General features: G+C 45.4%; 1 protein-coding gene across 6 annotated transcripts in view; it reads right to left on the reverse strand.

The window, feature by feature from the left end:
- LOC115130797 (E3 ubiquitin-protein ligase RNF130-like) overlaps nucleotides 1-25,227 on the reverse strand; it is a 106,246-nt gene extending 81,019 nt beyond the window's left edge. The window contains exons 1-2 of one of the 6 annotated variants that reach the window (XM_029662245.2): nucleotides 25,020-25,223; nucleotides 23,993-24,453 (exon numbers count right to left, since the gene is read on the reverse strand). In XM_029662245.2, coding sequence (XP_029518105.1) covers nucleotides 23,993-24,260 — 268 coding nt within the window. In that variant the 5' untranslated portion in view covers nucleotides 24,261-24,453; nucleotides 25,020-25,223. Of the gene's footprint in view, nucleotides 1-23,992 lie in introns of all 6 variants that reach the window. The other 5 variants (XM_029662246.2, XM_029662249.2, XM_029662250.2 and 2 more) reach the window with 5 other exon arrangements.
- Between the last annotated feature and the right edge of the window lie 2,025 nt (nucleotides 25,228-27,252).

Genomic DNA, 27,252 nt, shown 5'->3' on the forward strand with positions numbered 1-27,252 from the left:
AAGGACCAGCTGACATCATGTCAGTGATTATCTCGTTAACACAGGTGTGAGTGTTAACAAAGACAATAATGGAGATCATTCTGTCATGCTGATTGAGTTCGGATAACAGACTGGAAGCTTCAAAAAGGAGGGTGGTGCTTGGAATCATTGTTATTCCTTTGTCAATCATGGTTACCTGCAAGGAAACACGTGCTGTCATCATTGCTTTGCACAAAAAGGGCTTCACAGACAAGGATATTGCTGCCAGTAAGATTGCACCTAAATCAACCATTTATCGGATCATCAAGAACTTCAAGGAGAGCGGTTCAATTGTTGTAAAGGCGGCTTCAGGGCACCCAAGAAAGTCCAGCAAGAGCCAGGACCGTCTCCTAAAGTTGATTCAGCTGCGGGATCGGGGCTCCACCAGTACAGAGCTTGCTCAGGAATGGTAGTAGGCAGGTGTGAGTGCATCTGCATGCACAGTGAGGTGAAGACTTTTGAAGGATGGCCTGGTGTCAAGAAGGGCAGCAAAGAAGCCACTTCTCTCCAGGAAAAACATCAGGGTCAGACTGATATTCTGCAAAAGGTACAGGGATTGGACTGCTAAGGACTGGGGTTAAGTCATTTTTCTCTGATTAATCCCCTTTGTTTTGGGCATCCAGAAAAAAGCTTGTCCGGAGAAAAGCGCCACCATCAGTCCTGTGTCATGCCAACAGTAAAGCATCCTGAGACCATTCATGTGTGGGGTTGCTTCTCAGCCAAGGGAGTGGGCTCACTCACAATTTTTCCTAAGAACACAGCCATGAATAAAGAATGGTACAAACACATCCTCCGAGAGCAACTTCTTCCAACCATCCAGGAACAGTTTGGTGATGAACAATGCCTTTTCCAGCACGATGGAGCACTTTGTCATAAGGCAAAAGTGATAAACTAAGTGGCTCAGGAGAAAAACAAATATAGACCGAGATTTTGGGTCCATGGCCAGGAAACTCCCCAGACCTTAATCCCATTGAGACTTTGTGGTCAATCCTCAAGAGGCGGGTGGACAAACCCACAAATTCTGACACACTCCAAGCATTGATAATGCAAGAATGGGCTGCCATCAGTCAGGATGTGGCCCAGAAGTTAATTGACAGCATGCCAGGGCGGTTTTCAGAGGTCTTGAAAAAGAAGGGTCAACACTGTAAATCTTGACTCTTTGCATCAACTTCCTGTAATTGTCAATAAAAGCCTTTGACACTTATGAAATGCTTGTAATTATACTTCAGTATTCCATAGTAACATCTGACAAAAATATCTAAAGACAATGAAGCAGCAAACTTTGTGGAAATATGTCATTCTCAGAACTTTTTGGCCACGACTGTATTCATTGACACCCACTCTGAAACTAACTGCAACTTTGTTGAGTGTTGCAGTCATTTCAGTGGCTGTAGTAGCTGTCGTGTATAGTGTTGAGTCATCTGCATACATAGACACTCTGGCTTCACTCAAAGTCAGTGGCATGTCGTTAGTAAAAATTGAAAAAGTAAGGGGCCTAAACAGCTACCCTGGGGAATTCCTGATTCTAACTGGACTATATTTGAGGCTTCCATTAAAGAACACCCTCTGTGTTCTGTGAGACAAGTAACTCTTTATCCACATTATAGCAGGGGGTGTAAAGCCATAACCCATACATTTTTCCAGCAGCAGACTATGATCGATAATGTCAAAAGCTGCACTGAAGTCTAACAAGACAGCCCCCCCAATCATTTTATCATAAATTTCTCTCAGCCAACCATCAGTCATTTATGTAAGTGCTGTGCTTGTCGAGTGTCCTTCCCTATAAACATGCTGAAATTCTGTTGTCAATTTGTTTACTATGAAATAGCATTGTATCTAGTCAAACACAATTTTTTCCAGAAGTTTACTAAGGGTTGGTAACAGGCTGATTGCTCTGCTATTTGAGCCAGTAAAGGGGGCTTTACTATTCTTAGGTAGCGGAATGACTTTAGCTTCTCTCCAGGCCTGAGGACACACGCTCTCCAGTAGGCTTAAATTGAAGATGTGGCAAATAGGAGTGGCATTATCATCTGCTATTATCCATCCAGATTGTCAGACCCCAGTGGCTTGTCATTGTTGATAGACAATCCTTTTTTCACCTCTTCCACACTGACTAACTTCTTTGTGACAGGGGGCAGTATTTTCACGTCCGGATGAACAGCGTGTCCAAAGTAAACGGCCTGCTATTCAGACCCAGAAGCTAAGATATACATATTATTAGTATTGGATAGAAAACACTCTGAAGTTTCTAAAACTGTTTGAATTATGTCTGTGAGTATAACAGAACTTATTTGGCAGGCAAAACCCAGAGGAAAAACCTTTCAGATTTTTGTTGTTGTTGTCACTCTTTTCAATGGGTTTTCATTGGGAATACAGATTTCTAATTGACTTTCTTGCAGTTCCCATCGCTTCCACTGGATGTCAGTCTTTAGAAATTGGTTGAGGTTTTTCCTTTGAGAAATGAAGAAGTAACACTGTTCAGAATGAGGCTCGAGGGAAGAGTACTCTTCGTTGAAGGCGCGTGACCTGAAAACACGCTCCACTTTGTTATCCTCCGATATCGAACACAGTATATCCAGTCTTCAATTGTATAGATTATTTACGTTAAAAAAATACCTAAAGTTGTATTACAAAAGTAGTTTGAAATGTTTGGACAATGCTTACAGGTAACTTTTGAGATATTTTGTAGTCACATTGCGCAAGTTGAAACCGGTGTTTTTCTGGATCAAACGTATAGACGGAATTAATCGAACAAAAGGACCATTTGTGATGTTTATGGGACATATTGGAGTGCCAACAGAAGAAGCTCGTCAAAGGTAAGGCATGAATTATATTTTTATTTCTACGTTTTGTGTCATGCCTGCAGGATTAAAATATGCTTTTCTCTCTCTGTTTACTGGGGTGCTATCCTCAGATAATAGCATAGTTTGCTTTCGCCGTAAAGCATTTTTAAAATCTGAAACAGACGTTGGCTGGATTCACAACAAGTGTAGCTTTAATTTGGTATATTGAATGTGTGATTTCATCAAAGTTACATTTTTATAGTAATTTATTTGAATTTGGCGCTCTGCATTTTCACTGGGTGTTGGCCAGGTGGGACACTACCGTCCCACATATCCCAGGGAGGTTTTAAGGAATTCAAAATTACAATTCTTGTCTTTCATAATTTGGTCCGATACACTTGGATGTGTAGTGTCAGCGTTTGTTGCTGGCATCTCATCCCTAAGTTTAATTACTTTTTCATTGGCAAGATAAGAAAATAAGTTATCAATTTCAGTGGGCTTTGTGATGAATGAGCCATCTGATTCAATACCCAAAAATGTAATTTAAGGTGACCCAAGGCTCAAGCAAGCTAAAACCCACATGGTAGCATAAACTAACTAGCAGAAATTGTTAACAAGTTAGAAAATATTTAAATACACTAAGCTACTATTTACTAGTTAACGAAAAAATCATGTCATAAAATATATTCACCCGACCCAGTATTGTAATCAAATCTTTCCATAAAACATGTAGTCCTTGGCTCAGACAGTGTAGTAGTGTGGACTCAATAGCATCTCATTAGTGTTCGAGATCTTGAGAATCAGCTGTACATGTGATGGAAGAATGCACTGTGCATGCAAAGGGTTGCAATTCCATTGAATTGGGGATAGTTTAACCAAAATATGCCACAAGACCTAGAATTGCCTTGTGTGTATCCCACAAAAAAAAGGTTCACTGTTAAGCGAACTTTGATGAATTTAAGTAAAATTCCAAATTCCAAGGCTTAACTTCCCATGGAAAATTTTAGAAAAAAATTCCTGAAATGTACTGGAAAGTTCCCGACCCTTTGCATCGCTAATGTTGTGTACAATCCATGCCCTGCTAAACCAGTGGACTGCAAAGATTTTCATTACGGCAGGAAAGCCATAACAAAATATCTAAAATGGCACCCTTTTCCTTATATAATTCACTACTTTTGACAGTGCCTTCAGAAAGTATTCACACCCCTTGACTTTTTCCACATTTTGTTGTGTTACAGCCTGAATTTAAAAATGATTAAATTGAGATTTCTGTCACTGGCCTACACAAAATACCACATCATGTCAAAGTGGAATTGTGTTTCATTTGTATTTTTACAAATGAATTAAAAATGAAAAGCTCAAATGTAGAGTCAATAAGGATTCAACATATTTGTTATGTCAAGCCTAAATAAGTTCAGGAGTAAGAATTAGCTTAAGCCACACACGTTGCATGGACTCACTGTGTATTAACAGTGTTTAACATGCTTTTTTTAATGACTACCACATCTCTGTACCCCACACATACAATAATCTGTAAGGTTTTAGTCGAGCATTGAATTTCAAACACAGATTCAACCACAAAGACCAGAGAGGTTTTCCAACGCCTCACAAAGGGCACCTATTGGTAGATGGATACAATTTTTTAAAGCAGACATTGAATATCCCTTTGAGCATGGTGAAGTTAAGAATTACACTTTGGATGGTGTATCAATACAACCAGTCACCACAAAGAATACAGGCACACTTAACTCTTAAGGGATTTCACCATGAAGCCAATGGTGACTAAAACAGTTACAGACTTTAATGGCAGTGATAGGATAAAACTGAGGCTGGATCAACAACATTGAAGTTACTCCACAATACTAACCTTACTGACAGAGTGACAATACATGCATTATGTTTGCCACAAGGCACTAAAGTAATACTGCACAAATGAGGCAAAGCAATTCACTTTTTGTCCAGAATACAATATGTAATGTTTGAGGCAAATCCAACACAACACTTTACTGAGTACCACTCTCCATATTTCCAAGCATAGTGGTGGCTGCATCATGGTATGGGTATGCTTGTAATCGTTAAGGACTGGGGACTTTTTAAGGATAAAAAAAAGACATGGAGCTAAGCACAGGCAAAATCCTAGAGGAAAACCTGATTCAGTCTGCTTTCCGCCAGACACTGAGAGATGAGTTTACCATTCAGCAGGACAATACCCTAAAACACAAAGCCAAATCTGCACTTGAGTTGCTTTCCAAGAAGACTGAGAATGTTCCTGAGTGGCCAAGTTACAGTTTTGACAAAATATTCTGTACTTCAAAATCTAGGGCAAGACCTGAAAATGGTTGTCTAGCAATGACAACAATGAATTTTACAGAGCTTTTTGAAAAGAATAATTGAATAATGTTGCACAATCCAGGTGGGGATAGCTTTTAGAGACGTACCCAGCCAAGGAAATACCACCGGCTAAACCTTCTAACCCAGACGACGCTGGGCCAATTGTGTGCCGCCCCATGGGGCTCCCGGTCACGGCTGGCTGTGACACAGCCAGGAATTGAACCTAAACCACACAGAAACTAATTTCACACATAACAGCAAATGAAACGGTGAGGAGAGAACATTGTTGGAAAAGGGCTCGTAACTAAGCAATAAAGTGTCAGTATGATGGGGAAGAAAGGGGAGATTGGGTGAGATAATGAGCGAGTGGAAGCGAACTATGCATAATGATATAATCACAAATTGTGAATGAACAGTGTCCCATTCTATCATATTGATCTATTCTAATTATAATCTAAAAAATAAAAACAGAATGATGCGCACTGAGCATGTGCCCGTGCCACCACCAAATTAAATGATGACAATGCTGGTGACAATGCTACGGGCTATTATCAGCACAAAATATCATCCCAGAGAGCTGGCCTTACATTCCAAGCATAAAACATCAGCAACCCACTCACCATCTTTCATTGTTTATGTGACATGGGCATGCTCCGATTGATGCCATTGCCTGAAGATGCACACCATTTAAGCACGAGCTAACAATAATTTACATTTTTTGACTGCTGTCATACTGACACATTCATTATAATAATTGCTTCTGTGCTGATTTTCACTATTTATCAAGCACACTTGGTGCTTAAAGTGATGTTTAGGCTACTTATGTTTTCATCATTTGACTGTGCGTCATTATAAAAAGATGCTCTTACCGCGTTCCAACACATGTTCTGTTTCATAGCTGTAATATGTTGTTTACATATAGCCTACAGTATTGTAATGTTACCTAAGACTTTCATAAACGCAACCAAATTATTAATATCGCAATAGAATATATGAAATTTATTAATTACACAGTTAGAATGTTGCAGTCAGACTGCTCATTAGAATGAAGGGGGGGAGGTCCAGAGGCCCAGCGGTTCTACTGTTAATAGCAGAGACCCAGCCCACAGAGGGCTGATAGAGGCTGGGCTGATACAATACAAGGTCAAAGACATTGATTGTGTTTCAGAAAGGCTAGGAAGGAGAAGCGAGTGTTTCTGCTTGTTTCAGCGTCCTTTCTTGTTCCCGTAAACACTCAAATCAGCACTGATGGATCCATGCATTAAAATACTGTAATGTGAGCTTGTGTGAGTGAGGGTGTGTGTGTGTGTATACTAGGGAGTGGTGATTGATAGTTTTATTCTGTGAGTGAGGGTGTGTGTACTAGGGACTGGTGATTGATAGTGTATTCTGTGAGTGAGGGTGTGTGTGTGTGTGTGTGTGTGTGTGTTTTTACCCCTCTTTCCCTCTGGTGCATGGTGGCGGCATGGTCCGCATCCTGTAGGTTCACCTTCCATGGACACGCACTCAGAGACAGACAGTGTAATATTCATCAGGCTGCAGTGTCAACACTAGGGAGCAGATGCTCACTGTCCCCGTAGGATTTACTCTACATGTGTGTGTGGCTTATTGAGTCAGTCCTGTTATATGTGTGTATGTCTATATCTGTGTGTGTGTGTGTGTGTGTGTGTGAGCATGTATTATAGTTGAGCGCATAATGAGCAGTTCGTTTAAAAATTTGAGAATTTAAGAGAGACAACACAGAGCGCACTCTATCACGTACGTAACGTTATCGTTAACTAAACATATTCACTAAATGAATCATACACAGGCCGTCAAGACTTAACAGACATGCACAAAACTAGCAACCCAAATGTGCCCCAAACACAAAAGAAGTGCATACTTCATACACAGCCTGGTAAAACGTGAGCAGCAGGTCAATAGCTCTTAGGAGAGACAAAAGGTAGAGCGGTACAGTACTTGACTGTTCACTGTAAAAAGGCCGCAGTCAGGACGACTTCTATTGACTTCACTCAATGCCGTGAGAACCATGCCTGACGTTCATTTTAGCCTAATGAACAGGCACTCATTCAGGAAGGATGATTTAAAGTGGCAATCTGCAGTTCAAACAATAGCAAGTGCCACCCTGCCATTGATTTGGTAAAGAGCTGAGGGATGGGGCAATGTAACCTCAAACACAGACAGAGCTATGGATACAAGGACTGACTATCTATGATCTAACAATTAAAGTTAGAGGCTATACAGTGTTTGTTTACAAACAAATGAGTAAAATATTTTCTTCAAAAATCAATGGGTATACAGTGGGGCAAGAAAGTATTTAGTCAGCCACCAATTGTGCAAGTTCTCCCACTTAAAAAGATGAGGCCTGTAATTCTCATCATCGGTACACTTCAACTATGACAGACAAAATGAGAAAATGAAATATCCAGAAAATCACATTGTAGGATTTCTTATGAATTTATTTACTCATTTTCCACCATAATTTGCAAATAAATTCATAAAAAAATCCTACAATGTGATTTTCTGGATTTGTTTTCTCATTTTGTCTGTCATAGTTGAAGTGTACATATGAGGAAAATTACAGGCCTCATCTTTTTAAGTGGGAGAACTTGCACAATTGGTGGCTGACTAAATACTTTTTTGCCCCACTGTACATCATTAATTAAAAAGTCTAAAAATGGATGCAGCAACTGCAGATCACACCTTTAAGGGTGTGAGTGTGTGTATGATGTGAACATATAATGTATAACATATAATGTATGGGGGAAGAAATGCACACAAAATGGTAGTTTAATCTAAATAAACCGCCTTCCAGGCAAATTTGAGCAGATTTACATGTAGCCACTATCGTTGGATTGTCAGCACTATCCCATTTCTGAACATTTACAGTGCTTTCAGAAAGTATTCATACCCTTGACTTATTTTGTTGTCTTACAGCCGGAATTCAAAATGTATTAAAATAATTTCTCTTCTCACATCTACACGAACACCCCATAATGACAAAGTGAAAACACGTTTTTAGAAATGTTTGCAAAATGTATTGAAAAATATAGAAAAATCTAATTTACATAAGTTACTCACGTGTGTTTCTTTTTAAATCACGTCCAAACAATTGCACTCACATCTGTAGCCATGAAATGCTTTGAAAAGCTGGTTATAGCTCACATCAACACCATCTCAGACACTTTAGCCTAGAGCCACTCCAATTCGCATACCACCCAAACAGATCCACAGATGATGCAATCTCAATTGCACTCCACATTTCTCCAGGTGGGAAATGGAAAAGGAATACCTACCTGAGAATGCTGTTCATTTTCTACAGCTCATCATTCAACACCATAGTGTCCTCCAAGCTCATCACTAAGCTAAGGTCCCTGGGACTGAACACCTCTCTCTGCAACTGGATACTGGACTTTCTGCAGCCCCCAGGTGGTGAGGGTAGGCAAACACACACCCTCATTGACCTCGTACCCCTGCACATTGACTCCGTACCGGTAGCCCTTGCATATAGCCTTATTTATTTTTTCTCTTTTTCTCCCCAATTTCGTGGTATCTAATTGGTAGTTACAGTCCTGTCCCATCTCTGCAACTCCCGTACAGACTTGGGAGAGACGCAACCCAATCAAGCCACAATGCTTCTTGACACAATGCCCGCTTAATCAGTACACCGTACACATGGCGACCGGGTCAGCGTGCATGCGCCTGGCCCACCACAAGAGTCACTAGAGCGCGAAGGGACAAGGACATTCCTGCCGGCCAAACCCTTCCCTAACCCGGACTATGCTGGGCCAATTGTGCTCCGCCCCATGGGTCTCCCGGTCGCGGCCGGCTGCGACAGAGCCTGGACTCGAACCAGGATTTCTAATAGCACAGCCAGCACTGAAGCAGTGCCTCAGACCACTGGGTGGCCCTAGTCTTGGAATTAGTAAAACATTTTTTATTTTTTATTCAGCAAATGTCTTACTTTTGAACTCTGCATTGTTGGGAAAGGGCTCGTAACTACGCATTTCACAGAAAAGTAGTAGTAGCAGCAGCAGCAGCGGTAGCAGTAGTAGCAGGGGTAGTAGTAGCAGCAGGGTTAGCAGTAGCAGCGGTAGTAGTAGTAGCAAGGGCAGCGGTAGCAGGAGCAGTAGTAGCAGGGGTAGTAGTAGTAGCAGTGGCAGCGGTAGTAGTAGTAGCAGCAGGGGTAGCAGTAGCAGCGGTAGTAGTAGTAGCAGCAGGGGTAGCAGTAGCAGCGGTAGTAGTAGTAGCAAGGGCAGCGGTAGCAGGAGCAGTAGTAGTAGCAGCAGCAGCAGGGGTAGCAGTAGTAGCAGTAGTAGTAGTAGCAGCAGGGGTAGCAGTAGTAGTAGTAGCAAGGGTAGCGGTAGCAGGAGCAGTAGTAGTAGCAGCAGCAGCAGTAGTAGTGGTAGTAGTAGCAGCAGGGGTAGCAGTATCAGCAGTAGTAGCAGGGGTGGCTGTAGCAGCAGGGGTAGCAGTAGCAGGGGTTAGCAGTAGTAGGAGCAGCGGTGGTAGTAGTAGCAGCAGCAGGGGTAGCAGTAGTAGTAGTAGCAGCGGTAGTAGTAGTAGCGGTAGCAGCGGTAGTAGTAGCTGTGGCAGCGGTAGTAGTAGTAGCAGTAGTAGTGGTCGTAGTAGCAGTAACAGTAGTAGCAGCGGTAGTAGTAGTGGTAGTAGCAGCGGTAGTAGTAGTAGCGGTGGCAGCGGTAGTAGCAGCAGCAGCAGCGGTAGTAGTAGTAGCGGTGGCAGCGGTAGTAGCAGCAGCAGCAGCAGCGGTAGTGGTCGTAGCAGGGGTAGCAGTAGTAGCAGCGGTAGTGGTCGTAGCAGGGGTAGCAGTAGTAGTAGTAGCAGCGGTAGTGGTCGTAGCAGGGGTAGCAGTAGTAGTAGTAGCAGCGGTAGTGGTCGTAGCAGGGGTAGCAGTAGCAGTAGTAGCAGCGGTAGTGGTCGTAGCAGGGGTAGCAGTAGTAGCAGCGGTAGTAGTAGTAGCAGCGGTAGTAGTAGTAGCGGTGGCAGCGGTAGTAGTAGTAGTAGCAGCGGTAGCAGTAGTAGCAGTAGTAGCAGCGGTAGTAGTAGTGGTAGTAGCAGCGGTAGCAGTAGTAGCAGTAGTAGTAGCGGTAGTAGTAGTGGTAGTAGCAGCGGTAGCAGTAGTAGCAGTAGTAGTAGCGGTAGTAGTGGCGGTGGCAGCGGCGGTGGCAGCAGCAGCGGTAGTGGTCGTAGCAGGGGTAGCAGTAGTAGTAGTAGCAGCGGTAGTAGCAGTAGTGGTAGTAGCAGCGGTAGCAGTAGTAGCAGTAGTAGTAGCAGTAGTAGTAGCGGTGGCAGCGGTAGCAGCAGCAGCGGTAGTAGCAGCAGCAGCAGCGGTAGTAGTAGGAGCGGTGGCAGCGGTAGTAGCAGCAGCAGCGGTAGTAGCGGTGGCAGCGGTAGTAGCAGCAGCAGCAGCAGCGGTAGTAGCAGCAGCAGCAGCAGCGGTAGTGGTCGTAGCAGGGGTAGCAGTAGTAGTAGTAGCAGCGGTAGTGGTCGTAGCAGGGGTAGCAGTAGTAGTAGTAGCAGCGGTAGTGGTCGTAGCAGGGTAGCAGTAGTAGTAGTAGCAGCGGTGAGTGGTCGTAGCAGGGGTAGCAGTAGTAGTAGTAGCAGCGGTAGTGGTCGTAGCAGGGGTAGCAGTAGTAGTAGTAGCAGCGGTAGTGGTCATAGCAGGGGTAGCAGTAGTAGTAGTAGCAGCGGTAGTGGTCGTAGCAGGGGTAGCAGTAGTAGTAGTAGCAGCGGTAGTGGTCGTAGCAGGGGTAGCAGTAGTAGTAGTAGCAGCGGTAGTGGTCGTAGCAGGGGTAGCAGTAGTAGTAGTAGCAGCGGTAGTGGTCGTAGCAGGGGTAGCAGTAGTAGTAGTAGCAGCGGTAGTGGTCGTAGCAGGGGTAGCAGTAGTAGCAGCGGTAGTAGTAGTAGCGGTGGCAGCGGTAGTAGCAGCAGCGGTAGTGGTCGTAGCAGGGGTAGCAGTAGTAGTAGTAGCAGCGGTAGTGGTCGTAGCAGGGGTAGCAGTAGTAGTAGTAGCAGCGGTAGTGGTCGTAGCAGGGGTAGCAGTAGTAGTAGTAGCAGCGGTAGTGGTCGTAGCAGGGGTAGCAGTAGTAGCAGCGGTAGTAGTAGTAGCAGCGGTAGTAGTAGTAGCGGTGGCAGCGGTAGTAGTAGTAGTAGTAGTAGTAGTAGCAGCGGTAGCAGTAGTAGCAGTAGTAGCAGCGGTAGCAGTAGTAGCAGTAGTAGTAGCAGTAGCAGCGGTAGCAGTAGTAGCAGTAGTAGTAGTGGTAGTAGCAGCGGTAGTAGTGGCGGTGGCAGCGGTAGTAGCAGCAGGGGTTAGCAGTAGTAGGAGCAGCGGTGGTAGTAGTAGCAGCAGCAGGGGTAGCAGTAGTAGTAGTAGCAGCGGTAGTAGTAGTAGCGGTAGCAGCGGTAGTAGTAGCTGTGGCAGCGGTAGTAGTAGTAGTAGTAGTAGTAGTGGTCGTAGTAGCAGTAACAGTAGTAGCAGCGGTAGTAGTAGTGGTAGTAGCAGCGGTAGTAGTAGTAGCGGTGGCAGCGGTAGCAGCAGCAGCGGTAGTAGCAGCAGCGGTAGTAGTAGTAGCGGTGGCAGCGGTAGTAGCAGCAGCAGCAGCAGCGGTAGTGGTCGTAGCAGGGGTAGCAGTAGTAGTAGTAGCAGCGGTAGTGGTCGTAGCAGGGGTAGCAGTAGCAGTAGTAGCAGCGGTAGTGGTCGTAGCAGGGGTAGCAGTAGTAGCAGCGGTAGTAGTAGTAGCAGCGGTAGTAGTAGTAGCGGTGGCAGCGGTAGGACCATGTCCCAGGACTACCTGACATGATGACTCCTTGCTGTCCCCAGTCCACCTGGCCATGCTGCTGCTCCAGTTTCAACTGTTCTGCCTTACTATTATTCAACCATGCAGCGGTAGCAGCAGCAGCGGTAGTAGCAGCAGCAGCAGCGGTAGTAGTAGGAGCGGTGGCAGCGGTAGTAGCAGCAGCAGCGGTAGTAGCGGTGGCAGCGGTAGTAGCAGCAGCAGCAGCAGCGGTAGTAGCAGCAGCAGCAGCAGCGGTAGTGGTCGTAGCAGGGGTAGCAGTAGTAGTAGTAGCAGCGGTAGTGGTCGTAGCAGGGGTAGCAGTAGTAGTAGTAGCAGCGGTAGTGGTCGTAGCAGGGGTAGCAGTAGTAGTAGTAGCAGCGGTAGTGGTCGTAGCAGGGGTAGCAGTAGTAGTAGTAGCAGCGGTAGTGGTCGTAGCAGGGGTAGCAGTAGTAGTAGTAGCAGCGGTAGTGGTCATAGCAGGGGTAGCAGTAGTAGTAGTAGCAGCGGTAGTGGTCGTAGCAGGGGTAGCAGTAGTAGTAGTAGCAGCGGTAGTGGTCGTAGCAGGGGTAGCAGTAGTAGTAGTAGCAGCGGTAGTGGTCGTAGCAGGGGTAGCAGTAGTAGTAGTAGCAGCGGTAGTGGTCGTAGCAGGGGTAGCAGTAGTAGTAGTAGCAGCGGTAGTGGTCGTAGCAGGGGTAGCAGTAGTAGCAGCGGTAGTAGTAGTAGCAGCGGTAGTAGTAGTAGCGGTGGCAGCGGTAGTAGTAGTAGTAGTAGTAGTAGTAGCAGCGGTAGCAGTAGTAGCAGTAGTAGCAGCGGTAGTAGTAGTGGTAGTAGCAGCGGTAGCAGTAGTAGCAGTAGTAGTAGCAGTAGCAGCGGTAGCAGTAGTAGCAGTAGTAGTAGTGGTAGTAGCAGCGGTAGTAGTGGCGGTGGCAGCGGTAGTAGCAGCAGGGGTTAGCAGTAGTAGGAGCAGCGGTGGTAGTAGTAGCAGCAGCAGGGGTAGCAGTAGTAGTAGTAGCAGCGGTAGTAGTAGTAGCGGTAGCAGCGGTAGTAGTAGCTGTGGCAGCGGTAGTAGTAGTAGTGGTCGTAGTAGCAGTAACAGTAGTAGCAGCGGTAGTAGTAGTGGTAGTAGCAGCGGTAGTAGTAGTAGCGGTGGCAGCGGTAGCAGCAGCAGCGGTAGTAGCAGCAGCAGCAGCGGTAGTAGTAGTAGCGGTGGCAGCGGTAGTAGCAGCAGCAGCAGCAGCGGTAGTGGTCGTAGCAGGGGTAGCAGTAGTAGCAGCGGTAGTGGTCGTAGCAGGGGTAGCAGTAGTAGTAGTAGCAGCGGTAGTGGTCGTAGCAGGGGTAGCAGTAGTAGTAGTAGCAGCGGTAGTGGTCGTAGCAGGGGTAGCAGTAGCAGTAGTAGCAGCGGTAGTGGTCGTAGCAGGGGTAGCAGTAGTAGCAGCGGTAGTAGTAGTAGCAGCGGTAGTAGTAGTAGCGGTGGCAGCGGTAGGACCATGTCCCAGGACTACCTGACATGATGACTCCTTGCTGTCCCCAGTCCACCTGGCCATGCTGCTGCTCCAGTTTCAACTGTTCTGCCTTACTATTATTCAACCATGCTGGTCATTTATGAACATTTGAACATCTTGGCCACGTTCTGTTATAATCTCCACCCGGCACAGCCAGAAGAGGACTGGCCACCCCACATATGCTCTCTCTAATTCTCTCTTTCTTTCTCTCTCTCGGAGGACCTGAGCCCTAGGACCGTGCCCCAGGACTACCTGACATGATGACTCCTTGCTGTCCCCAGTCCACCTTACTGTGCTGCTGCTCCAGTTTCAACTGTTCTGCCTTATTATTATTCGACCATGCTGGTCATTTATGAACATTTGAACATCTTGGCCACGTTCTGTTATAATCTCTACCCGGCACAGCCAGAAGAGGACTGGCCACCCCACATAGCCTGGTTCCTCTCTAGGTTTCTTCCTAGGTTTTGGCCTTTCTAGGGAGTTTTTCCTAGCCACCGTGCTTTTACACCTGCATTGTTTGCTGTTTGGGGTTTTAGGCTGGGTTTCTGTACAGCACTTTGAGATATCAGCTGATGTACGAAGGGCTATATAAATAAATTTGATTTGATTTGATAGTAGTAGTAGTAGTAGTAGTAGTAGTAGTAGTAGCAGCGGTAGTAGTAGTGGTAGTAGCAGCGGTAGCAGTAGTAGCAGTAGTAGTAGCAGTAGTAGTAGCGGTAGTAGCAGCGGTAGCAGTAGTAGCAGTAGTAGTAGCGGTAGTAGTGGCGGTGGCAGCGGTAGTAGCAGCAGCAGCAGCAGCGGTAGTGGTCGTAGCAGGGGTAGCAGTAGTAGTAGTAGCAGCGGTAGCAGTAGTAGCAGTAGTGGTAGTAGCAGCGGTAGCAGTAGTAGTAGCAGTAGTAGTAGCGGTGGCAGCGGTAGCAGCAGCAGCGGTAGTAGCAGCAGCAGCAGCGGTAGTAGTAGGAGCGGTGGCAGCGGTAGTAGCAGCAGCGGTAGTAGCGGTGGCAGCGGTAGTAGCAGCAGCAGCAGCAGCAGCGGTAGTAGCAGGGGTAGCAGTAGTAGTAGTAGCAGCGGTAGTGGTCGTAGCAGGGGTAGCAGTAGTAGTAGTAGCAGCGGTAGTGGTCGTAGCAGGGGTAGCAGTAGTAGTAGTAGCAGCGGTAGTGGTCGTAGCAGGGGTAGCAGTAGTAGTAGTAGCAGCGGTAGTGGTCGTAGCAGGGGTAGCAGTAGTAGTAGTAGCAGCGGTAGTGGTCGTAGCAGGGGTAGCAGTAGTAGCAGCGGTAGTAGTAGTAGCAGCGGTAGTAGTAGTAGCGGTGGCAGCGGTAGTAGCAGCAGCGGTAGTGGTCGTAGCAGTAGTAGAAGTAGCAGCGGTAGTGGTCGTAGCAGGGGTAGCAGTAGTAGTAGTAGCAGCGGTAGTGGTCGTAGCAGGGGTAGCAGTAGTAGTAGTAGCAGCGGTAGTGGTCGTAGCAGGGGTAGCAGTAGTAGTAGTAGCAGCGGTAGTGGTCGTAGCAGGGGTAGCAGTAGTAGTAGTAGCAGCGGTAGTGGTCGTAGCAGGGGTAGCAGTAGTAGTAGTAGCAGCGGTAGTGGTCGTAGCAGGGGTAGCAGTAGTAGTAGTAGCAGCGGTAGTGGTCGTAGCAGGGGTAGCAGTAGTAGCAGCGGTAGTAGTAGTAGCAGCGGTAGTAGTAGTAGCGGTGGTAGTAGCAGCGGTAGTAGTGGCGGTGGCAGCGGTAGTAGCAGCAGCAGCAGCGGTAGTAGTAGTAGCGGTGGCAGCGGTAGTAGCAGCAGCAGCGGTAGTGGTCGTAGCAGGGGTAGCAGTAGTAGTAGTAGCAGCGGTAGTGGTCGTAGCAGGGGTAGTAGTAGTAGTAGCAGCGGTAGTGGTCGTAGCAGGGGTAGCAGTAGTAGTAGTAGCAGCGGTAGTGGTCGTAGCAGTAGTAGTAGTAGCAGCGGTAGTGGTCGTAGCAGGGGTAGCAGTAGTAGTATTAGCAGCGGTAGTGGTCGTAGCAGGGGTAGCAGTAGTAGTAGTAGCAGCGGTAGTGGTCGTAGCAGTAGTAGTAGTAGCAGCGGTAGTGGTCGTAGCAGGGGTAGCAGTAGTAGTAGTAGCGGTATTGGTCGTAGCAGGTGTAGGAGTAGTAGTAGTAGCAGCGGTAGTGGTCGTAGCAGGGGTAGTAGTAGTGGTAGTAGCAGCGGTAGTGGTCGTAGCAGGGGTAGCAGTAGTAGTAGTAGCAGCGGTAGTGGTCGTAGCAGGGGTAGCAGTAGTAGTAGTAGCAGCGGTAGTGGTCGTAGCAGGGGTAGCAGTAGTAGTAGCGGTGGCAGTAGTAGTAGTAGTAGCAGCGGTAGCAGTAGTAGCAGTAGTAGCAGCGGTAGTAGTAGTGGTAGTAGCAGCGGTAGCAGTAGTAGCAGTAGTGGTAGTAGCAGCGGTAGCAGTAGTAGTAGTGGTAGTAGCAGCGGTAGTAGTGGCGGTGGCAGTGGTAGTAGCAGCAGCAGCAGCGGTAGTAGTAGTAGCGGTGGCAGCGGTAGTAGCAGCAGCAGCGGTAGTGGTCGTAGCAGGGGTAGCAGTAGTAGTAGTAGCAGCGGTAGCAGTAGTAGTAGCAGTAGTAGTAGTGGTAGTAGCAGCGGTAGCAGTAGTAGCAGTAGTGGTAGTAGCAGCGGTAGCAGTAGTAGTAGTGGTAGTAGCAGCGGTAGTAGTGGCGGTGGCAGTGGTAGTAGCAGCAGCAGCAGCGGTAGTAGTAGTAGCGGTGGCAGCGGTAGTAGCAGCAGCAGCAGCGGTAGTGGTCGTAGCAGGGGTAGCAGTAGTAGTAGTAGCAGCGGTAGTGGTCGTAGCAGGGGTAGCAGTAGTAGTAGTAGCAGCGGTAGTGGTCGTAGCAGTAGTAGTAGTAGCAGCGGTAGTAGGGGTAGCAGTAGTAGTAGTAGCAGCGGTAGTGGTCGTAGCAGGGGTAGTGGTCGTAGCAGGGGTAGCAGTAGTAGTAGTAGCAGCGGTAGTGGTCGTAGCAGGGGTAGCAGTAGTAGTAGTAGCAGCGGTAGTGGTCGTAGCAGGGGTAGCAGTAGTAGCAGCGGTAGTAGTAGTAGCAGCGGTAGTAGTAGTAGCAGCGGTAGTAGTAGTAGCAGCGGTAGCAGTAGTAGCAGCGGTAGTAGTAGTAGCAGCGGTAGTAGTAGTAGCAGCGGTAGTAGTAGTAGCGGTGGCAGCGGTAGTAGTAGTAGTAGTAGTAGTAGTAGTAGTAGCAGCGGTAGCAGGAGTAGCAGTAGTAGCAGCGGTAGCAGGAGTAGCAGTAGTAGCAGCGGTAGTAGTAGTAGCGGTGGCAGCGGTAGTAGCAGCAGCGGTAGTGGTCGTAGCAGGGGTAGCAGTAGCAGTGGTATAGCAGGGGTAGCAGTACCAGGGGTATCAGTGGTAGTAGCGGTAGGGGTAGCAGTAGCAGCGGTAGTAGTAGCAGTAGTTGTAGCAGGGGTAGCAGTAGTAGCAGGGGTAGCAGTAGTAGCAGGGGTAGCAGTAGCAGGGGTAGCAGTAGCAGGGGTAGCAGTACTCGCAACCCTTCCAGGGAAAAATGACTAACACATTTAACAGTTTTTCTCAGCGCTCTAATCATTTGCACATATTGATTGGGCCGGGTTTTTGCTAAATGTGATGTGTTTAGCTACATTTGATGGTTTTAGCTGCATTTGATGGTTTTGGCGCTTAGTAGTGACAATTAAGGTCTGTCTTTGAGGAATTGGCAGTTGGGGCATGCGCACAGGACAAGCACAGACCCACCCACACACAATGCTCTATACTGTATCAATGTCAGGGCTGACATTAGATGGCTAAGCCACCCTGACTTTGAAAATGATGAAGTTGGCCTACTGTTCAAAGAGATGGAGGGAGCACAGTATTCCATCTCATATGAAGTGATGGGATCAAATCAAAAGCTTGCAATATACCCCAGAAAAGTTGCAAGTAAATCACTATGTGTACACGACACATACACACAATATGACAAGCACAGAGCATAATGATGATTACCCAGAGTGCCTGAGGGTGAATGGTATCCCAGATGCCTACGCTGCCATCAATACTCATTAAATGGGTAGACAGTAATTAAGGGTCACAGGGTTTGTTTTAATCATCATTGGCATTCTAAATTTGGGACATTGGCTATAGTGGAAAGATGTGAATTGAACACCCACAGGCACTCTGGGTAATCAATGAGCAGAGTATTGCTGCTTGAAATTATGAAGTACTCTTTATTCTTTTCACCCGAGGTAAGTTAATATGAAATGAGTTGACCAACATTTGAACTGGTAAGCCAATTGGCAATCAACTTACTAATAAGCTGACTCCATATATATTCAACCACTGGAGGCGTGGCCTTGTTCTCAGGCTTAAAAACCCTACATGCATGTATGGTAATGTCTCAATGTCTCGCAAAGGGCCTTGAAAAACACAGACTGGAAACCACCATTTATAGTGCACGTCACTACAAAGACAATGCTGAAGTTTTCAACAGGGTCCTTTTTCATTCCTACTAATATCTGAGCATTACGGTGCAATTCATAACGTTGTTCCTGAAGCGCTTTCTTGGGTGAGATATTAAATCAGACGAAGAGTTGTGTGGGGTGACTCAGAGCAATGTTGCACTACGCAGTTGGTGGAGCAACAGGAAGCTTGAATCTGACCCGATAACACAGGAAAACTGCTGCTGGTATCGTGGCGAGAATCAACACTTTACATGGTGCCAACCGTTTGCGAGATGTTGGTGGGGTTTGATGTCACGAAAGCACCTGTTCCTCTTTGACATTAACTTCTATTTGCTCGGCATGATGGCGTATATACAGCGAGAGTGGCGTTTAGAGGAAGGACACCTGTGTACTGAACATCACAGCATTGCAAAGCTAACCTCAAAGTGAAACTGCCAAAACATGGGATGTTGTGAAATGCAGTGGTGTTAAACTGAAACCTAGTCTGGCGTTCTGCAGAAGTATCTCAACAGCCATTTCAGAGGTGCCTTAAGTATGCCCAAGCACAAATCACCATATCTGTTGTTTTAGTCCTGCCCGAATCTGCCATGTTACTTTTCCAGCAAACTCCCAGGTCCTCTGATAATACGTATACCGTGTGAATCGTCATCCCTGTGTTTTGAGGGATATTACAGAGTTTAAAACAGGTGCTGCATCCAGTTTGGGTAAGAAAATGGGAACAAATTGATGCTTAAAACAAAGTGCTATGCATGTAGCCTACAGATGAAGGATCTGTTTTGTCATATCAACTTGCCATACTTCTCTTTTAAAAGAAGTGTTGACATGCATTATTATTTTGACTTTCTCCAAACTGAAGGCCATTAGGTTATCAATAGACATGAAATATCTTCACACCTAAAGGAGCCTCCAGGCTTCCGTCATAATTTTGAATCAGGGAAAAAAAATAATTACAAGGACAGTTTGGGAAAACTCATCCCATCCCAATCGATCACTGCAAAACGGACATGCTGGGGTAATGATCACATAACGAACGTTCTATAGTAATATTAGTCTCGTATGAATAGGGCTATTAGTGAACATACTATATCTTTACCAGATTCGTTTTTCAACCAAGAAAGCTCTAAAACTGATGTGGGTGGGGGCCATAAAAATAGTGCCACAGTGGCTCGTGGATCTGCGTGCCCACATCCATACAGAGCCCATCTTGCAACCTCAAACGGACATTTTTTTTCTTATGTTGTCGAGTTCATTTCCTGCAATTGGACACATTTTTAGTCGCGTACGAATAGGGCTATTAGTGAACATACTGTATCTTTACCAGATTCGTTTTTAAACCAAGAAAGCTCTAAAACTTTGATGTAATACAGTGTTTCCCAACTTCAGTGCTTGAGTACCCCAAACAACTCCAACAAAAATGTGTGCTGTTGGGAGGTACTCGAGGACTGGTGCTGGGAAACATACTACATGAGCTCACCCGACTCACACAGGGAGCCTGCAAGACCGCTCTGAGGTAACAATTTCACACAGGAATTATATAGACGCCCTCTTAAGGACAGGGTCAAGGGAAGGTTATTATAGCCTACTTATTCACTCAAATAACCTTATAATTCAAACTTCTGGATAGTAATAACGATGCTGGTGAGTGAGTGAGTGGAATTCTGTCATGAATGTCAATCCCTCGGGCATCATCCTGTACAAGTAAATCCATGGTTTAAAAAAATTAAAATAAAGTAACAGCTCAGGGCACAACACCTCTCCCCAATGTGACCTACCTGTTGTGTGTATGTACTGACATGTGTAACTGAGATGCGCGCGCGCACGCACGCACGCACGCACGCACGCACGCGCACACACACACACATGTTCATGTTTTTAAAATGGAGGTCAATTGTAAAGTCTTGTCTGTAATGCATTTTCCGTTATATCTCGAACCCCAGTAAGACTAGCTGTCGCCATTGGCGTTGGCTAATGGGGATCCAAATAAATCAAATAACAAAAGGCTAACAAACGTCTGAATTGTGCAGGGCACATGGCATCCACCCTACCACAGACAACCAATTGGGACTTATTCAATATACCAACAACACCACATTGGTGGAGCGCCGCAGCGATGAGTCTCTACAACAGCACCCTGGAGAGGCACGCTGGGAATGGGTAAGTGAAATATTTTGTGCCCCTGTCTAACAGAATGAGCACTGCGTATCACAAGGCGGCATCAGCGCTCACCTAAAAAGCCCATATGCCACTGGTTGAGAGAAATTGTCATTTTGTTTTGGGCAGAATTATGTGAGGTTATGTGTGTTGTTGGAGGCGTGTCTTGGTCAGTTTAGCTCAGAAAAGGTCACCCTCTTCAATCTGACTCCTAATCCTGCCTAATGAGTAGGCCGGCCTTGGCCATCAGTTGTGCACAATTTCAAGTGTGGCAGCCTGTAAGGACAGTACAAATAACTGGGCAAGCCGACAGTTGTCCTTCCTTCTTCCCAGTAGCTAGGGAGAGTTGGTCGTCCATGGCCTGGGATGAGGCTAATTAGCCAACATCCCTACAGAGCCACGTATTGCCAGGGTCATTTACCACCATGTGTGCCCACTCAAGCACCTCAAATCCCTGGGCTCTGCAACTACGCAATGGCATAATAGGGTTTCCATTGACACATGGTCTTGTTGGCCAAGTATTTTTTACGTCAGGCCTCCATCCATCTGACAAGGCTGCTCTGTCTTAATTCTGATTGGGTGTTAGTGGGATGCTGAATGTCTTGATAGGTTGGCTAGTTTCTGGAATGATTTATCATTGGCTGCTGAGTCAGACCTGTGGTAAGGAGAGACTAGTCTAAGTAAATGGAGCGTAGGAGAGAAGCAGCAAGGCAGGGATTCATCCGAGGGACTGCTCATCTTTATGGTTCGCCGAATGGGCTCAGAACAGCTTTGGTTCTGATCGTTTGATCTCCCCACCATATGTCTTCCGCCTCAGTCATACGGTTCCGCAGCCAAAGAGACAGAGAGCCATAGATGGAAAGGCAGGAAGTGCTAAATCAACTGGTTTATGTTCCAAGAGGCCCTGAATCTGGAGGAGGCTGTAAATGATGTTTTTACTTCTCTCCTGAAGTACTACCGGTACTCACACTCAGTATAATAAACCATTTTAATTAAGGGGATAGAAAAAAGGTTGTGTGAGAATGTTACAAGATATTGAAAACTGTCCTAATATAAAACGAGACCTGAATTAAACGGATACGATTGGTTTGACACCTCACCTTGAGTAATTTGACACTTACAGACCAAAGACAGAGTTCAAGGTTCAAAATATCAGCAGAGCATAGTGTGAATTAAAATGTCCTAGGCACAACTAAGGGTCAAGGTTCAAAGGCTACAGACAAAGAAAGGTCAATGTGAAAAGAGTATTTGTACATTATAGGTGCTCTGATACTGCCAAGAATCCAGTCAGAGTTTGATGATGCCAGGATTTTGTTACCATTTCTATTCATGTCCTCCATAGAAGCGACAGCTGGCAGCCACTGCAGCAGTATATTTGCCATTGTTATGAAGTCCTTACAATATTGGGTCCTGGTGGAGAACGTGTTACATTATAATAGCAGTCGGAAAAATTTGAGCACAGTATTTGGAAGCAAAGGGCCTGCAACACACCTAGCACTAGTGACTCTGCAAAACAGGTGGATGGATTGTTGGATAGATAGATAGAAGTGAAGGTGGGTGATCAAAGAGGCTTGATGCTGTAGTCTCATACTGAGGAACAGGCTACATTAGAATAAAATGTTACACGGGCAACTTCTACCTGATGCCAAGTCGTTTTGTTTCTCATTTCCTCAGCTATACAAACACACATGTCAAATGGAATGCAGGTGACTGCCAAAGCAAGGTTTTTTGTCCAGTCAACAGCCATGCGACATCCTTGAAATCAAATGGAGTGCTGATGATAATTCCATCGAGTCAGGTACACGTGTGGTGCTAAGAGATTGATTTCTGTCAGGCCTATTGAATTGAAGAAAGACCAGAAACAGGGTAGTGTGCCTGCTCGCCTATGTACAGACGCAATGGAGCAAGCAGAGTAACGGACACCTGTACAGCACTCGCAGAGTGCGGCCAGCGGGTAAACCAATTTTATTTCAGTCCAGTAACCCCTTCAACAGAAGAACCTTATCATGACTAATAGCACTTCCCCGTTGATGTGATACACAACAACAGGGATCTACCAAGTAACTATGGCCCAAGTCATACAAACTCAAGTCCATTTGTTACTTTGGTGAACATTAGCCCTTCCTTTGGTCATATGGTTGTTAACATACTGTTGGTGTTCCACTTTGCCTGAACGGGGTTGGGGTTGGCGGTTAGACTATCACTGGCAGGGTTGTAGCACAGGTCACACCACTCCCCCAAGGCCAAACTGCCACTACGGCACCAGCAGCAGACAAAGGAAACTAGGTGATTGGTCGTCAACCCGAGCGACACCAAAAACAAGGTAGTCACGGACACAAGGCTAAATTACATTAAAATCAGATTTCAACCAATTAAGTTCTTGATAAAACGTTTGGACATTACAAGAACAGGAGAAGTGTAACTACTTTAGGCTGCCCATACTGAAGTGATACACTTAGGACAAATCAAAAGGTGCCTTCTACCCACAACAGGGATGGCAACCGTAGTGCTGCTTTTCTGTCCACTTCAGTTTCCATAGCAACTACACACCTATCGTGTTCCATATCATCCTCCAAAGGGACGAGTAAAAGCCTTTCAAAGGGTATCCTTTTGTTCTTTGTGAACAAGCAAGACAAAGAACTGTTCAGAACAAAGTCCTTATGCCAAGAACAAAAAAGGTAGAAACATGTTTAATGATGTTTACTTGCTTCCTCTCTTTCTTCCTCTCACAGACGTAGAGGATCGGTGAAGATCGTAGGTTCACACCTACGACGCCAGAAAGATGATATGTCCCCCCCCCCCCCCAACGGTGGCATTATTGACATAGTAGATCCCCATTGGCCTTTCGCTGCAATACACATGCAACAGTCTAAGGACCAGGATGATTCAGCTAAAACGTTTAAGTTACCCACTATGTAATGTTCTACTACAGTAGCTTAGAGACCCGGTTAATGGTTGTTGGAGTAGGGGAGAAGTGGACCAAAAGGGAGTACACAATGTTCATAGCTATAGGGTGAAATTATGCTCAGTAATGCAGTCACACACACACACACAGTTAATTAGGGGACGCTGCTGTTTAGTGTTTACCGAAAGCTGAGGAGGGAGACCTGTATCCAGTCTGTTTACCACAACCAGATTAACCCGAAGGCACTCAAACAAGCAGTTTAGGGAAATGGGGCAAATATGAGTTTGCACAGCAAGGAGAGCCAAAAAGCCCATGTGAGCTTACAGGTTAAAATTTGAACAGAAAAGTTACCACTGTTTGCAAATCTTGAAAACGAGATAGTGTTCAGTTCAGAACAAAATAGAATGTGAATGAAAATCTCCAGGAAGTTGTCCATGTCAGATATTTATTTGAATATTCTGAGAAATTAGTTTAGTTTCGCAGAAACATTGTCTATTTCCAACCCGTGGCCCCATAACCGGGGAGGGAGGGGAAATGCGACTACTGAAGAAAGAGTGTGATAATATTGCATGGTGAAATAACAGGAAAATATTGCCTAAACAATTGGGCATTTATTAATCCAGCAGCAGTTTGGTAGAAGGCCCTTCAAAAGGGTCTTTAACGTCACAGTAGTTTGTCACCATGTGTCATTTGGTGAGGCACTGCATCTGTCTGGTTTACTGTGTGTGTCACTAGCAGAGTCAAATAGTTCAATGTTTTTATAGATAAAATTGCTTGACAAACTCAAACCTTGACCCTTATTCTTTTAAATGAGTGTCATAAGATGTTAAAGGTTATAAAAGGCTTTTAGAAAATATAACAAAAAGGGTCTCTGTATGAAAATGATTTCTCTCTCATTCACACACGGATGTTGATGATTACACAGATGCAATGTCTGGAACTTGAACATTTTATGGGAACAGGTTTCACTTAGAAGCAAAGTGTGTGCGTATGTGGGTAGTATTATTGCCTGTGTCTGCCTGTGTATAAGCAGCAAAGTGTGGCACACTTGTGCCAACCTACCTCCATGATTCGGTGCAGGTGCAATCACGATTCCTTTCGCGTCCACTTTCGGTGAATTCTGTCCGTACATGCAATCGTCCTTGGTTAGAATTTGTTTAGGATTGCCTTTTGAGTCAAGTACGGTGGCATTGACCGTAGCACTAACATGGTCTTCCTTGCTGATGGTTTTGTCGGCACGGATCGACAGTATACATCTGGGCAGAACGAGCACCAACAAGACGACCGGGAGATAGCTGCATGGCGTTGCTGTGGTCCACCTCTTGGGCATCTTCGGAATGTCTTACTGTAATGTCCCCTTTACATCCAAGCTGTTATTCAGGGAATCGAACCACTCCAACGATTCCCCCCACAAAAAAAACAAACAAAAAAAAGACAGAGGCTCGGCGTCTTCCGTGTGGCGTCCCGTCATAAAAACATGTTGTGCTCTTCACACAGTTGTCTTATTCCAATACATGTGTAGCCTACACTTCATTTGGAACGAAGCAATACATAATAATAAAAGCGCACATTAGATCTGTAGAGACGAGCTGAAATAATGACATTAAATGGCTTTGGGAAGATGACAATATCCTTATGTTATAATTTTCTTATTTGCTGTCAATTGCTTAATATTACAAGACAATCCATTTAACCTTTAATCGCATGAAAACCTAAGGAGAGCCCTTTATTTGAATATCATAGGCTCTATATTAATGTCAACTATAATGCGCATGTGTATCGTTCGAGTACTTAGCAGGGTATCCCGATAACAAATACATAACCTTCTAATTTTAATGCATAGGCTATGAAAACCATATAGACCGTATCCAGATTTTTAATAGCCGGCACGCTGTCTGAGTGGCAATGTCTTTCTAAAATATGCTAACGTTACAGCTGTGTATTATTGCCACAAGTGAACAGCGGTCATTACTGATTTGTGTTCACAATAGCGTGCCAATGATTGCCAGCTACCTTTGCTCGTAGCCACTAATGTTAATTTTTTTTTCGCATTGATTCACAGCTTCGAAAGCCATGACGCGGTACCTACCTTCTCCATTTCCTCGAACCAAAACGACATTGATACAAAACCTCTTCACTTGCTTTATTATTATGAACGTTCAGTGGCCCTTGCCATCAAAAAAACGATAATGCGATTCACTCTCTGGTCTTTGCCTTCTGGATTCACACAGCGCAAGCGCAGCGCGACTTAGAAAAGAACGACAGATGCGCTTGTAGGCCTACCATCACGCCAACGTTCTCAATATCTGAAAAGACGGCCACCTGTAGATAGCCTTACAATCACCTCACCTGTCAACATTAATGGTACCGTTATTTAATCAATTATAGCCTACTGATAAAGCGTGGTTTGGTCACAGTGTCCCTCATATCCAATTGTAGGCAGTCAATTAGGTTAAACGTTTTCAAGACATGTTCTAAACTGGTAGGCTATAGTCTTATTGATTAGAGCAACCAATATGTCACTATCCTGCAGTGACAGGTTTATGCTATCAAAACCAAACTAAGCTATAAAGATCTTTATGTAGCCTAATCTTGTGAATTTTGAGATTGTATGACAGTGTTTTCACCAAGGCCAATTTCGGGGAAAAGGGAGCAAAAGACATGCCAATCATCCAGACAAGGAGCACCTGCTCAAAGATTATGGATCCCCTTCACACACAGTGTGTGTGTGTGCTACACTGTTCCAATCTGAACACAAAATGGCTTCCCTTGGTGTTCCACTACTTAGTCCATTTGCCACTATACCCTCTGGTCCCGCTCTATCCATTGTTGACAGGCTCTTGTATTTTCCCACCTGTGCTGTGCTCTGCACAAAAGCAGCCAACAGTTCATAAAACGAACAGCCAACAGTAGACTCAGGATGAAGCGGGGGAGTTTGAGATGAGTCTCTCCAGTCCATGGCCAGTGTACAGACTTTCAGCCATGATTAAAATCATGACTAGGAGGAATATGAGGGATTCTGGCAGAGGAGGATAGGAGAGGGGGACTGATGGGGAGGAGAGGGAGAGTGTGGCGGAGGAGGACAGGAGAGAGGGAGAGTCTGGCAACAGGAGAGGAGCGAGTAAATTGTCTCCCCTTAGACCAGGCAGGTGGCTACATTGAGGGATCGGCTTACCTTTGGCAAGAAGAGAGCCCGCGGCCACCCGGGGCTCAGTGACAAGCTAATTGATACATTTCGCTCGGGCTTGCTCCTGTCACTAAATCCGTGCGGCACTGGAGAGACCTGCTTAGGTGGAAAATGACTGAATGATATAAGATCTGATTCTCAATGGAGTCGTGCAGTAAAGATCAAAGAGGTGCAGTACAGACAGTAGAGAGATGTCTGGGTTGTTGTTACAGTACATCAAACCTGGATACTGTTATGTATGGCTGGATGGCTGTGAACTAAATCACCGAAGCTTTGGTGGGCGTTTGAAGTTACAGTAAATTAGGAGCGATGGGCTGTTTAACTACAGCATCTTCGAGATATCACTCCTGATATGACAGAAAAACTAAGGGGGCGACATGCTGTCTACTTTAATTGAAGTAAATAAAGGTGTCAGAGCTGTCTCTGATATAAAATATCTGTTTTTGCCTTAGAAACATTGATTGTGCCTGTCATTTGTTTCTATGTAGGTATTCTTTCGCTTCCTCTGCCCTCTTATCAGTAGTGGAATTAGGTTTGAGATGTCCTATATTAATACATACTACTGTTGCTGTCTTGCTGACGTTCTGTTGAATCAGAGACTGCGTGCAGGGCCTTACAGGCAACGGAGTATTTTCCAAATTCCACCCACATATTTTCTCAACTCAAGAAAACAGTTGCGCTTTTTACTTTTGTTTGTCAAGACTGACCTCTGGTGGTTGAAGTAGGTAACAGTGAACAGTCTGGAAAATGCCAAACAGAACTCCACAACATTTTGTGTCTTGTAATTTCATGTTTATTTTAATTAAATACGGACCAACAATACTCTATTAGGCAAAAGTGACTTCTAAGAAATGAATACTTTTGTTAATTCTGTAAAGAAAAAAATCAAATCTACATCCATTCTCGTCTGTAGACTATTAAAACAATGAATTAGGTCGAATGAAAATTACGATGTAGTTCTGTCCAGTTTGCATGTGGGCATTTCTATGTAAAAAGCCCCATTAACATTAACGTGAAGTTCATAGAAGCACAACACATTTGTGTCAAATGAAAGATAAGGGTCTATATTTGGTGAGAAAATAAGAGATATACACTAAGGTCCAAAATGATTGACACCCTTGTTAAATATGACCAC

This window comes from Oncorhynchus nerka, linkage group LG6 (genome assembly GCF_034236695.1).
Source record: "Oncorhynchus nerka isolate Pitt River linkage group LG6, Oner_Uvic_2.0, whole genome shotgun sequence".
Taxonomy (NCBI): Eukaryota; Metazoa; Chordata; class Actinopteri; order Salmoniformes; family Salmonidae; genus Oncorhynchus; species Oncorhynchus nerka.